This window comes from Salvelinus namaycush, chromosome 6, assembly GCF_016432855.1.
Source record: "Salvelinus namaycush isolate Seneca chromosome 6, SaNama_1.0, whole genome shotgun sequence".
NCBI lineage: Eukaryota > Metazoa > Chordata > Actinopteri > Salmoniformes > Salmonidae > Salvelinus > Salvelinus namaycush.
The window spans coordinates 35500562-35514941 of NC_052312.1; the positions used below are offsets into that span (position 1 = coordinate 35500562).

Below are 14380 nucleotides of genomic sequence, written 5' to 3' on the forward strand. Positions count from 1 at the left end.
TGGAGTGTTTGCCCAAACACACACTTACACACACACTCACACGCTCTGTGGTCATGTGGTGTTTCTATGTGTTTCGCAGGACCCTTGGCAGGCAGAGCGGCTGCTGAGCTTTGAGAACAACAGTTAGGTGGGTAGGTGAGTAACATTGTGTTCCTCTTCGTTGGATGAGTTCCAGAATAGAAGACTAGTAGACTGGTTAGATGTTGTCACAACCAAATAGTTGTTACGTATTTCTTAAAGTAGTTGATAGATAATGATTGTTGTAATGAATTGTGCATACAAAATTGTATCATTGTCCTATACTGTCTAATATTGTAATGTGTTATGTTTTCCTTATGTTGATGTGAAGAGAATAATATCTAAAGATATGATATTGTTTGGATAAGGTTACTGCAGTTCTTCTTCACAGCTCTTCTGTTAAGAGGGGTAGTGTCTGAAGTGTGGAGGATGATGTCACCCGTCAGCTGTCCTCATAGCTGGGCTACCATGGCAACGACATTCATCAGAATGACTTCCGGCAAAAGCAAAGCACTGTCACGATCACTTTCTGTACTGACAGATGACTTTATACTGATACTTATTGTGTTGCTGTTTTGGTAAGGTTAATCATAAAAATGAGTGGACTGTCTTTGTAAATCTACTTGTCATCCATGTCACAACTGCTGCACAGAGTTTCTACTTGTCATTACGGCCAAAGAGAAATAAGCAAAGTATCCTCCAAAATCTTTGCTACTGCTGCGCGTCCACTGCATCCCTATTGTCCGGCAGGGAAAGTCTTCCCCCAGAGGCTGGTTTCACATGGTGGTTTAGATTAATGTTCCCAGTGTCTAGCACCATTTGAAATCAGTGTTCTTGGGGACAGGACAACAGCACTGAGCCTCTGGTAGTGTCAATCAGTCTACTGGAGCCATCCTCTCTCTCTCTCCCCTTTAAAGGATGACTGATTTCTTCTGGTGTTTAGAGCCCCTTACAGCCTTCTAGCACCATTTGAAATCGGTTATAATGACTGGGGATCAATGCCTCAATCTCTTCACGATGTCTACATGTCAACTCTACAGTCAAGCAGCAAGGAAATGAATTGGATGAATGTTCATATTGTACGTGTCACAGGGTCTGCTCTACAGATCCTGGAATCGAAATGAGTTGGACGGGAGCTCATTTCCAGTGGGACAGTTTTAAAGTACTTATTGAATAAATGTTCAATTAAACTGAATTGATATCTCACCTTTTCCTGTGTGTATGTTATTATATTTGTGTCTGTGGTTATACACCTGCATGTGAACTATATAACCCTGCTCTGCTATGTATAACACTTATCAGAGCTCAAGGGATCATAACAAGCCATTTCACAATACCATCACTCATAACAGATTGAATCACTGTTATATCTAGAAGCACTTGACACAATCCAACACTTACTGTATAACATGATAATGGAAACAGGAAAGGCATTTTATTGCAGGACTTGTACCAGACACTGCACAGAACCACAGAAGTCAACTGAGTACAGAATCTTAAACCAGGAAAGTTCCTGTTCTGTAATGTGGATGAAGGAGTTCCGAGGAAGCCTGATGTTTTCAGTAAGATTGTAAAGTTGTGGAAGTTCATCTTATCTCTGCTCAGTGTCCCTGTCGCCTGTGTTACCATGTCACTCTCCGGGTCTGACAAGACATGCAGTGCACAACCGGTATCTATTCATTTAGTGTGTTGTTAGGTGTAGATAAAGGTGTTGTGGATAGGGAGATGGCATTGATGGTAGTTAGCATTGTAGTATAAACATGATCATGGAGTTGAACTTGGAGACCATCTCAGAGAATGCAGTTGAACTGGGAGAGGGAGAGGAGGAGGAAAAAAAAGAAAAATAAGTGCCTCCACATTCAAATGCTACAGAGGAACAGATTTGACCAGAGGTCATTCTGTGTACATGATTATTAGCTGAGATACTATGTAATTTCAACTCATATCATTATTTTAAAACCTGCCATTATTCCGTAATGAGCTATTTCCCTCAAATCAATGGGGTTTTAATGGGGCCTAGTTGTCCTTGCATCTTTCCCGTTGGCCTAGGCCTAGGGCACTGCAGTAGTACTCTTTTCCTTTCCCCTTGATGGTCTTATATGAGTCAAATGCAAACAGACATCAATGCTCCCAGTGTGTTACCTATCTCCTGATTGTATGGGTGTTTCAAAACCCATAGGTGAGCTTTTCACAGGCGGCTATTGTAATTGCTGGAATAGAATGAATGGTATGAAACACATCAAACTTGTGGTATTATGAGCCATCCTCCCCTAACCAGCCTCCTGTGGAGCCCGTATTGGCTAGGTTGAAGACAAAATAGGTAAGGACAAGTTGTATTCATGTGCGTAAGCTTTTGAAATTAAACAGATTCATGTTTATTCTAGTTGATAACTAGCATTGCTGTTTGTCTGTTTGTTTAGAAATCTTCCACATTTACGCAAAGCTTTATGGGATATTAGAAATCCTCCTAACCTGGGTATCTTCAACCTAGCATATTATTGGTTCGATGTCACAACATATAACTTTGGGGGTGTTTCAGCAACAGTGCAAAGTTCTACATTACAGTTCTACAGTTCTACAGTACACTATGACATCACCCAAAGACCTGTTGCAATCTAAATATTATGGAACTGCTTTCACTTAAGCCTCTGAATCACAATGTCAGTATTCTCATTGTAGCAACTTGTTTTTAAATTCTCCATGCAGGCTAAAAAGTACGGTTTTATTTGATAAATTATTTGATTTTGTTATTATAATGCTTATTGTTTGCAATATGAATTGGCTGTAGTGAGATTGCCCATGCATTGATTTACAGGGCTTTAGGGAATAAGGCTTTCCTCCAGCCAGTGAATAAGGATGAGATTATTGCTCCAAAGGCCCGTGAGATCTATCAGAAAGCAAAAGGTGAGAGAGTCATTCTAATAATGCAAATATATGACCGAGTTCATGCTCTGAAACACAATACCAACCATCACATTTGTATCTGTATCTGGGTTTTGCTACATTGCTGCTATCCTTGATACAGTAGGCAGACTACAGTACTAATGAGCAGTATTGTGTGTTGAAGTTGATGACGTTTGACATATTTTCAATATGTCTGTAACAGTCCTTGATTCCAAAGAGATCTGGAACATTCTTAGGGAGGAGTCTGAGTCCAAACTGGCTATAATGGAGACAGCCATTGGCGGGCCCTCAGTGATCAAGGTTTCCCTGATACTACACACAGAACACATCCTTTCACAATGCCACACACCGTTACCAACCATGACCTGTGTCATCTTTATAAGACATTCAACCAATGCAAACTCTGTTGTCTATAAAAACAGTCATGAATGAAAAACCAGCAAGTAGATTTCTAGATACTTGCTTAGATTAGATTTCCGCTCTCTCTTTCTTTCTCTCTCTCCCTTTCTCTCTCTCTCTCTGTCTCTCAGGCGTTTAATGACAGGATGGAGTGTCAGAAGCTGCTGGAGGTTCAGGGGCAAGGGAAGTCTAGCCGCCATAAGAATCGAGTGGCGCTCATGTTCAAGGCCTCGGAGGCCAACCTGGACAGGACAGCCTTACTCATTGCCAACAACCCCCTGCCTGACCTCCATAACCTGAAGGAGGGTGACAGCCCCACCAAATACCTGGTAGGCAACCCCCCCGCCCCCGACAAGGTAAGAGGTCATTTAAAAAATCATGTGATGTTGAGCAGAACCCCCAAGCCTGACTGATCATAAACCAAGAGTAATGTGGAAATCTTGAATATTGAATGCTCTTAAATTGATCAATTGGCTGTTCCCTCAGAGGCTTGAAGCCATCCGGGGTCGTCAGAGTGGTTTGCCTCCTCTGAAACATCCTCTTAAATTGCCATCTGGGATGAGAAGAGATGGCAGCAAGCGGAGCAGCAGGTGGGTGTGCTGGGAAAGAGTTGAGTGGTCTTGAGTTGTTGTCACAAATCATTTGAAACATCATATTTCTCTCCATTACCATGTATAGTTAGGGATGTTGATGAATGGCAGTACTTTGTGGTCCCACAGAGCTCCGTCATGGGTGCAAACGAGTCTCTGTGTGCAGTTCTCTGAGGATAGGTCAACGTTTTCAGACAGGGACAACTGGCAAGAAGGTATTTCATTGCATTGCAGAGCTGGCTACAATTTCAATTTCATCCCCCTGAAAAGATAGAACAAATATTACAACAAAAATGGCTGAACTCAAATGTGCTGGTTGATAAAATACCTGTATTTATGGGAAAGATGTTTGAAAAGGGTATTTTGTTCTTAAATGATATTGTAAATTGTAATGGTAGAGTTATGTTCTTCATGGAGTTATCAGAATTGTACGGGAAGGTCTGCTCAATCCAATAGTACAACCAATTGATTACAGCATTGCCCCAAAAATGGAGGAGGCGGGTGGCAGCGGGGGGAGGTAGGGAACTGGTCTGTCTGCCCAATATAAAGGATCAAAACTGGCGGAGGAATAAAAATAGCATAAATAGGAAAGTATACCAGTTTCATTTGAGGACCAGGATGTTGACAACTGTGCCATACAGATTGCAAAATAGTTGGTAAGAGATTTTTGATGTACCGATTCCATGGTACAGGGTGTATGTGTTGATATATAAAATAACGCAAGATTCAAGACTTTGTGCTTTTCAGCTAAAATTATTATATAGAATTCTTGCCACCAACAAAATGTTGAATATTTGGGGCATAAAATCATCGAAGCTCTGCTGATTTTGTTGTGAGGATACAGAATTTTGGTATTGCCCTCAGGTAGCCTGTTTCTGGTCTCACGTTCAGGAATGGCTGAAAATGCATAGCATTGATCTAAAATTGACCCTAGAAATAGTACTGTTAGGAGATCTGGAGAGACCAGGTCAGTCAATTACTAATATACTAATACTCTTAGTAAAAGTATTTATCTTCAACACGCAATCTGTAGATTCTATTCAATTAGATAGATTGAAATTGTACGTTAAACATCATAGCATAGTTGAAAGATATGTGTTGTGTAGAAACACGAAGTGGGTGGCCAGAAGAGATAGATGTGATGGGCTGAGGGAAGCTGGGGTTGGTATGTGGAATTGGAGACAAGTGGGAGTGGAGTTGCTGTGTGAGAGAGAGAATGATGGTCTCAAAAGATAAAGGGGGAAAAAAATCTAAATAAAACATGATAAAAGTACATTTGAATGACACTAAGTGGCAGTGTTTTTACAACTAATGCCAGTTTGCCTGAGGCTGATGCCGTGCAGGTGTTTGTACACATGCATATACACACACTCTCATTCAAATATACACATACAAGAACACACACATATACAGTTGGCATTGCTGTTATGATTTCAGTTGTCCTTGATGTCCTTTGTTTTAAATGTATTATTATTTTTGATTTTTTTTGCATTGTTGTTTGCTGTTTTCTTCTGTTTTTTCCTTTTTTCTCTTTAGTTCATTCTCTTGGTTGTTGGTGCATTGGGGGGTTCTTGGGGGTGGGGAATGGAATTATTATTATTTTATTTTTTTTATCTTCCGGGGAGACTGTGGGAGGGGTCTCGAATGGTTGAGGGACAGCTATTGAGGAACTGTGGGGTGATTTTGGAGGGTTCGGGTTTCACAAGATTGTGATCATGAAAAAGGAAACTATGACATATATTTTATATCACTATCATGCACATGCACCCTCACACATAAGGATGGCTCTGTTGCGGAAAGACTGATACATGTTTGATAGTGTCTTGATCCTGTATTGTTTGTCCTTCATGTTCTAATACTTTAATGTTACCCCTTCCTTTTGTTTTTTGTAATATTTTTTTTTTTTTTTAAGTTTAAAAAAAGAAGGTACTTCATGACATGCACAAGACATTGATTTTGGTGATGATGATGATTACGATGATATAAATATTTTGTGTGTGTGTGTGTCTGTGTCTAGGTACTGCCCAAGATCTGACCCAGAGCACTGAGGTCAAAGATCAGTGCCGTGAACTGTGTGAGCCCCTCACTCTCTCGGCCCTGCTGGAGACTGCAGTCACAGTAACAGCACCAGGACAGGGGGCGTTCCGCTACGGACAGACCGCCTACTGGAACGTGACCAACAGCTGTGAACTGCCGCCATGACTTCTGATGCCTGGACCTTTCAATGCATGCACGCAATAGCTGTTTGCCCTCTATATTTGGAGCGGTTTGCCAACTATGCATTGAAATTCAGCAATAAATACTTTATGGTTGAAATTATTTGGGGGACATATCAAGCCACTGTGTGTGTGTGTGTGTGTGTGTGTGTGTGTGTGTGTGTGTGTGTGTGTGTGTGTGTGTGTGTGTGTGTGTGTGTGTGTGTGTGTGTGTGTGTGTGTGTGTGTGTGTGTGTGTGTGTGTGTGTGTGTGTACTTTAAAGCACTACTTAAGAAGTTTTTGGGGAATCTGTACTTGACTTTAATATTTTTATTAAACTTTTACTTTTACTTCACTACATTCCTAAAGAAAAGAAACGTTTTACTCCATCCATTTTCCCTGACAACCCAAAGTACTCGTTACATTTTGAATGCTTAACATAACAGGAAAATTGTGTCAACGGGTTGTTGTTTTGTGCAGATAATAGAAGCGAGTTCATTGTACTACAGCATTCCCAATTGTTATTAGAGGGGCTGGCCCCGCCCAGAGTCGTCTGTTTACGGTATGACCCGCCCATTTAACCATATATCCTAGCAACTAGAACCTCAGATCTTTCCTTATTGGTCATTGTTCGGATATCCGCCATATTCAAAGAATTTCAAACATCCGTCTACTGTTCTTATTATTTTTTAACAAATAGTTAGCTATTATTCTCACCTTCAACATTGATTTCTGGTTCTGCATTTCAAATGGAGGAAACCAATGAAGCACAGGTCCAAAGTCCGATACCAGAGAAACAGAATGACAGACCGAAGAGAAAGGCAAACAAGAAGAGGAAGTTCTCCATCGATGATGAGACGTCCGGCGAGAGCAATAACAATACCAAATCAAGGTGAGACAAACGCTGCCTGAACTATTGAATGCACGCTATGAAACGAATATAAATGTGTAAACTATTTCTATGGTGTTAACATTATTTAGATAGCTAATGTTACGTTCTGTAACGTCAGTTGAATGTTTGTTTCAATGGCTAGCATGTGGTTGGCTGACGTTATAGTTCGAGCACGTAGTCATTGTTACACATCCCAGCTAACAAATCTAGGGAGAGGGGACGTTTTCATGTTACGTGTAATGTTCCTCTGATGTTTAAGTGTACAGTTTCAGTTAGTTACAGGAACATGCTACGTATGTTTGCAAAAACCTCCTGAGAACCAATATGCATTTGTTTTGGTGTTAGAGTTAGTAGAACATTCCCTTATTAATGTTCTAGACACGTTTCAATATCTTATTATAAACTGGTGGTTCGAGCCCTGAATGCTGATTGGCTGACAGCTGTGGTATATCAGACCGTATACCATGGGTATGAATCAGACCGTATACCAAAACATATATTTTTACTGCTCTAATTAAGTTGGTAACCAGTTTATAATAGCAATAAGGCAGCTCGGGGGTTTGTGTTATATGGCCAATATACCACGGCTAGGGGCTGTGTCCAGGCACTCCGCATTGCATTGTGCCTAAGAACTAGCCCTTACCACACCTCCTCAGGCCTTATTGCTTATATAACAACCCCCCCCCCCCTTATGGCTGGTTTTGTTGGATTTGTCATAATTATTAATTTATGGAAAACTTCACCACAGATGGAAACCACTGGCCTATCTTTGACTTCGCCATTTAGTGTTTACTCCAAAGCTTTGTCATCTTCCATAAAACCATTCATTTCGGCGCGAAGGGGGAGCTGTTTTGCTAAATGCTGTCATAACACGCAATTATAAAATTGTCATATATACAGTTGAAGTCGGAAGTTTGCATACACTTAGGTTGAAGTCATTAAAACTCGTTTTTCAACCACTCCACAAATTCCTTGTTAAACTATAGTTTTGGCAAGTCGGTTAGGACATCTACTTTGTGCATGACACAAGTAATTTTTCCAACAATTGTTTACAGACAGATAATTACATTTATAATTCACTGTATCACAACTCCAGTGGGTCAGAAGTTTACATACACTAAGTTGACTGTGCCTTTTTAAACAGCTTGAAAAATTCCAGAAAATGTCATGGCTTTAGAAGCTTCTGATAGGCTAATTGACATAATTTGAGTCAATTGGAGGTGTACCTGTGGATGTATTTGAAGGCCTACCTTCAAACTCAGTGCTTCTTTGCTTGACATCATGGGAAAATCAAAAGAAATCATCCAAGACTCAGACAAAAAAATTCTGGTTCATCCTTGGGAGCAATTTCCAAACGCCTGAAGGTACCACGTTCATCTGTACAAACAATAGTACGCAAGTATAAACACCATGGGACCACGCAGCCGTCATACCGCTCAGGAAGGAGACGCGTTCTGTCTCCTAGAGATGAACGTACTTTTGTGCGAAAAGTGCAAATCAATCCCAGAACAACAGCAAAGGACCTTGTGAAGATGCTGAAGGAAACAGGTACAAAAGTATCTATATCCACAGTATAACGAGTCCTATGTCGACATAACCTGAAAGGCCGATCAGCAAGGAAGAAGCCACTGCTCCAAAACCGCCATAAAAAAGCCAGACCGGTTTGCAACTGCACATGGGGACAAAGATTGTACTTTTTGGAGAAATGTTCTCTGGTCCGATGAAACAAAAATAGAACTGTTTGCCATAATGACCAGCGTTATGTTTGGAGGAAAAAGGGGGAGGCTTGCAAGCCTAAGAACACCATCCCAACCGTGAAGCACGGGGGTGGCAGCATCGTGTTGTGGATGTGCTTTGCTGCAGGAGGGACTGGTGCACTTCACAACGTAGATGGCATCATGAGGTAGGACAATTATGTGGATATGTTCATGCAACATCTCAAGACATCAGTCAGGAAGTTAAAGCTTGGTCGCAAATGGGTCTTCCAAATGGACAATGACCCCAAGCATACTTCCAAAGTTGTGACAAAATGTCTTAAGGACAACAAAGTCATGGTATTGGAGTGGCCATCACAAAGCCCTGACCTCAATCCTATAGAAAATTTGTGGGCAGAACTGAAAAAGCGTGTGAGAGCAAGAAGGCCTACAAACCTGACTCCGATCACGGCCGGATGTGATACAGCCTGGATTTGATCCAGGGACTGTAGTGACACCTCTTGTACTGAGATGCAGTGCCTTGACCGGTGACAGAATTCAGAACATAGGCTGATCTTAAAGTATTCTCCCTGTACACCAAGTCAGAACTGTAGTATAAATAAAACAATGAAAGCTCTTACAATATTCGATGATTACATATCTCCCTGACATTACCTAATTTATGCAGCAGTATACAATTCATTTTTGGACTCACTTTGTGTTGTGCTCACTTGGAACAGGAAGGTGGCACGGCGGTCCTTCTTGGGCTTATTTTGTCATCAAAGTCTGGCTTTCTTCTGGTTTTATGGTGCTTTCAAGACAACTGGAAACTCTAGGTGGGGAAAAACAAAGTTGAGTCGTTAGTGGTCTTCAGGTCGGAGCTCTAGAAAGAGCCCCGAGTTCCCGACTTGGAAATCTGAGTTGGATGACCCTTCAAAATGTATTTTCCCAGTCGGAGCCAAATTTTTTCAGAGTTCCCAGTTGTCTTGAACTCACTGAATTCTGGGATTTCCCAGTTCTGAGTTTCCAGTTGTTTTGCAAGCAGCAGAAGTAATGCTGGATTGACAGCATGGCCAATGTTTAATGTTTATCATTTTAAGCTGTGAAAAAATACCCTTAAACCTAAACTTGGACCGCACATCCACTCCACATAATAACAGGCTAGTGATTGCTTTGCAATGCTTGAAGTTAGCCACTGATTCCTTCCAAATCACTCATTGTTGAATTTGCGATTTCCAACTTGTTGTGTAATGTTTATGGCCGATGAGCCACGTTACGTTTATCTGTAATTTCTTTTTATAATTTGTCTTCATATGACAAGGATTGAAAAGGATTTGCCAGTAGATTGTCGACTTGATTCATGATGATGAAGATTTTGAAAGTAAGATGTTGACATCAGTCCAATCAAAGCTACTGTACATATAACGTGATTTGATGTTATTTTATCTGTGGCCAATGACCTTGAGCCTTCTTGGATGGGCACTTCTAATGTAACTATTGCAGCACCCAAGGGACTTGAATTTTCAAGCTCTCCTTGTAGATTGTCCTCATGAGTGACAGAACACTGAGCTAATCATGGCGCAACTAGAGAACATTACCGACCCCTACGCTCCGTATTTTCCTCTGTCCCAGCACCACAGAAAGCACTGAGCTAGCCTGAAACGCCTGCATTTTGGAGCTGCCTTACTCAAGAAAGTAAAAAAGAGACCAAGTTTGTATGCTGCTTCATTAACTCAATGATTTTTAAAAAACTTTTTTTATACATTGTTTGCTAACTGATATGTGACACTTATTAATACCAAAAATAACATGCAAAACAGGCTCTTCCCCACCTGCCCTGAATGACAGGTCGCCACTGGTGGTAACAGTCATATAAAACCCAGCCCTGAAAGGAAACTTTCAGACTGAAAATATTTTGTATGACATAGACCACACATTCACATGGATTTGCACGAAGTGTGCAGTTCGGATTTATCACTTCATGCTCACATGTATCATACTTTGACTAAAACTATGACTCACTGACTTAAAGCTGCAATATGTCACTTTTATTGGGCGACCTGGTCAAATTCACATAGAAATGTGAGTTATAGAGGAAGGCCCTAAAAATTGTCAAAGACCCCAGCCACCCCAGTCATAGACTGTTCTCTCTACTACCTATTTTGCACTGTTGGTTAGAGCCTGTAAGTAAGCATTTCACTGTAAGGTCTACCTGTTGTATTCAGCGCACGTGACAAATAAACTTTGATTTTATTTATAGATCTGGCACTCTCATTGAATGCGGTAAATATGTTTTTATGTGTGTTATTTCTATGCTTCGCGTTTTTCATTTCGGTTTTGTACACCAGCTGAAAATACAATATTTTTGGTTATTGAAAATATACTGTATTTCACTATATTTTGCTTGTTTTGTCACAAACTGAAATTAGGCAAACTACAATTTTTTAGCAACCACGAAATGGCCGAGGCGTTTCTGCAAATTGCACCTTTTAAATCGTTGTGCAACAACATCTGATCTTTCAGCTCTAAAAACTGAATTTCTACTGGTGTTGTCGTTTTATATTATATTTATCTTATATTCTGGCAACCATTTTCTGTGTAACGTTGATGTAATATTCTCCTAACCCTCTATATTCTCCTAATATTTGTGCAATGTTCCAATGAAACTTGTCTTGAACATCAATATTGAACATTCGGAGAACATGGTAACCACGTTCTGGGTAAATTCTGTTTCACACATCATTGGAATATTCCTATGAAAACGTTTCGCTAATGACTTAATGAGACTCTTAAGTGAATGTTCTCCTAAAGTTTGTTAGCTGTGTAGCTATGTCACAGTTAGCTAGATCATTTTAAAGAATATATTATTAGGTACATCGCTACCTTGCTAGTTATTTTGGCTATACTTCTTAAAGCCTGTTAACAAGCAAACAAACTTATATTGCAGCTAGAATGGAGTGCTGGTTGCATATTCCAAGTCCTTGGAAAACTGTTTTAGCTGGTTACTTTTGCATGTTCCCGTCAGGACCTAATCATCCATTTGCGTCAGCACATGCCATAATTGTGAACTTTTACACAGACAGTCGGCTACAGATAGCTAGTACTGCAAGTAATTGTGTCCTACGGACAGTTTGCTGCAATACTGTAATGCACCCTAGTTGACCACAAGGTGGCAGTAAATACCAACAAATTAATCAAGGATCCATGAATAACAGTTGGTGTGGGCGTTTGATGGATGATAGATACATGGAGTTTATTAGTCACATGTATAGGGACGCAGATTTAATTGCAGGGTACAGTGAAAATCTAATGTGCCGTGCTCCAACAGTGCAGGTCAAATAAAAAATAAATACAAATAATAGAGTTGAGACAAAATAAAGATGATGATATAATAATATATACACATGTACAACTGAGGGGGAAGGGTAAGAGTAAATGAAACAGTAATATAAAAAAGAATACTATATACTTTACATATTTACACTGCAGCAATGATAAATGTCCATTGGGGGTAGAATATCCATAAAGGGGAAGGAAGTCCGGGGGACAGGGGTAGCAGGTAGCTAGCTGCCTAGTGGCTGTTGAGCAGCCTGATGGTCTGGGGGTAAAAGCCAGTATGACAGTTTTTGTCAGAGTTGGGACGTCCCAGGTATACCGTTTAGACTTTTCCTATCAATTAAATTCAAAGGGCTTTATTGGCAAGGGAAACGTATGTTGACATTGCCAAAGCAAGTGAAATAGATAATAAACCGTAAACGATACTCTCAGAAGTTCCAAAGGAATAGAGACATTTAAAATGTCATACTATGGCTGTATATAGTGTTTTAATGCTGGGCAAATAGTTAAAGTACAGAAGGGAAAATAATAAACATAAATATGGGTTGTATTTACAATGGTGTTTGTTCTTCACTGGTTGCCCTTTTCTTGTCGCAACAGGTCACAGATATTCCTGCTGTGATGGCACACTGTGCTATTTCACCCAATAGATAAGACATGGGAGTTTATCAAAATTGGATTTGTTTTCAAATTCTCTGTGTGCCTGTGTAATCTGAGGGAAATATGTGTCTCTAATATGGTCATACGTTTGGCAGGAGGTTAGGAAGTGCAGCTCAGTTTCCACATCATTTTTGTGGGCAGTGTGCACATAGCCTGTTTTCTCTTGAGAGCTAGGTCTGCCTACGGCGGCCTGTCTTCTCTTGAGAGCCAGGTCTGCCTACGGCGGCCTCTCAATAGCAAGGCTATGCTCTCTGAGTCTGTCAAAGCTTTCCTTAATTTAGGGTCAGTCACAGTGGTCAGGTATTCTGCCACTGTGTACTCTCTGTTTAGGGCCCAATAGCATCTAGTTTGCTCAGTTTTTTTGTTAGTAGTTTCCAATGTGTCAAATAATAATCGCTTTGTTTTCTCGTGATTTGGTTGGGTCTAACTCTGTTGCTTTGTGGGGTCTGTTTGTGTTTGTGAACAGAGCCCTGGGACCAGCTTGCTTAGGGGACTCTTCTCTAGGTTCATCTCTCTGTAGGTGATGGCTTTGTTATGAAAGGTTTGGGACATCTATTTCCATTTAGGTGGTTGTCGAATTGGTCGGCTCTTTTCTGGATTTTGATCATTAGCGGGTATCTGCCTAATTCTGCTCTGCATGCATTATTTGGTGTTTTACATTATACACAGATATTTTTACAGAATTCTGCATATCTCCCTGGCCTACAGAACAGCATATGATGTCTCATGAAGGGACTTTGCACTTCTTGTTCAAACTCTCATAAAGATAGTGTTCCCTTCTGAGTCCAACCTCTACTGTTCCACATCTTGGAAGGAAGAAAATACTTGATTTGTTTATACTTTTTTAACCTTTCCTGTTTTGAGTATACGCTTTATGACAAAAATAGTCTTCGTGAATTTCCCCAGGTTTTTAAATAAGACTTTTATCATTTCAGACAGACAGCAGACTGATAGAGCCAAAAGTCAATTTTTATTTTGGGGTGATCAGTGCTGAGAAAGTTTATGTTGGCAAGTGGCACACTGGTAGGCTTTCCATGCTTTGTGCCAAAAGGCCCCTGTCCACTGTTGGGAAAACATGGAAAACTGTGACTATAAATATGACCCTAATAGCCAACCCTGCAGGAAAACAAGGAGAGTGTTGCTCAGTGGATTTTGGACTACTAGGTAATAGGTGTGTGGTTGAATGTTACCTTTGTGATTATTGAGCTGCGTGTTCCTGTCTCAATCGTTATTCGCTGTCCTTCAGCCTCAATTATGTCAACATTTTCTGACTGTTACTTGCTTCCAGCCTATTCGGGTGTTATTCACCCACAGAAGTGTGTAACAGATAGGTCTACCTCTGAGTAAGAATCATACCCCTGCCTGTGACGTCCAATCACAAGCCCCAGGGACCGACCTTTGTCCCCTATTTACAATGGACAGGTGTCGTGGGAGCAGAATGGTCAGTAATGTTCTGAATTACTGACTGGAGCAGAATGGTCAGTAACTAACTCTATAATGTCATACAAACCTAGATTGTAAAACCATCTATAGTTTTTAGACCCTTTAACAATAGCATTCACCTGTATCCAATGTCACATTTCCCCCACAATGAGCTGTTTAGAAAGCTGATACCAGCCATTGTGCTGTTGCATGGGGCCTTTTTATGCATACGTGATTGATGTCACTTCGTATTCACTTCATAGCAGTCA

General features: G+C 40.5%; 2 protein-coding genes across 6 annotated transcripts in view; both read left to right on the forward strand.

Moving 5' to 3' along the window:
• The first annotated feature begins 2609 nt into the window (after positions 1 to 2609).
• LOC120049353 lies at positions 2610 to 6287 on the forward strand. 5 transcript variants are annotated; one of them, XM_038995614.1, is made up of 7 exons: positions 2653 to 2732; positions 2834 to 2922; positions 3125 to 3222; positions 3453 to 3677; positions 3808 to 3911; positions 4041 to 4126; positions 5929 to 6287. In XM_038995614.1, the coding sequence occupies exons 1-7, from the start codon at positions 2719 to 2721 to the stop codon at positions 6111 to 6113; spliced, it is 801 nt and encodes a 266-aa protein (XP_038851542.1). In that variant the 5' UTR covers positions 2653 to 2718; the 3' UTR covers positions 6114 to 6287. The 5 variants fall into 5 exon arrangements, with proteins under 5 accessions (XP_038851545.1, XP_038851542.1, XP_038851544.1 ...); XM_038995617.1 differs by lacking the exon at positions 3125 to 3222 and having other exon boundaries at positions 2610 to 2678; XM_038995616.1 differs by lacking the exon at positions 3125 to 3222.
• A 554-nt stretch (positions 6288 to 6841) lies between these two features.
• The window catches only part of LOC120049917 (neuroepithelial cell-transforming gene 1 protein-like), a 32249-nt gene continuing 24710 nt past the window's right edge, over positions 6842 to 14380 (forward strand). Inside the window, exon 1 of the mRNA XM_038996423.1 lies at positions 6842 to 6999. Coding sequence (XP_038852351.1) covers positions 6857 to 6999 — 143 coding nt within the window. The 5' untranslated portion in view covers positions 6842 to 6856. The remainder of the gene's footprint in view (positions 7000 to 14380) is intronic.

Bases quoted from the DNA above. Each gene is read 5' to 3' on its own strand.
- LOC120049353 (XM_038995614.1), top strand. The intron at 2,923-3,124 runs GTGAGAGAGTCA...TGTCTGTAACAG, and splicing joins GATCTATCAGAAAGCAAAAG to TCCTTGATTCCAAAGAGATC. The intron at 3,223-3,452 runs GTTTCCCTGATA...TCTGTCTCTCAG, and splicing joins GCGGGCCCTCAGTGATCAAG to GCGTTTAATGACAGGATGGA.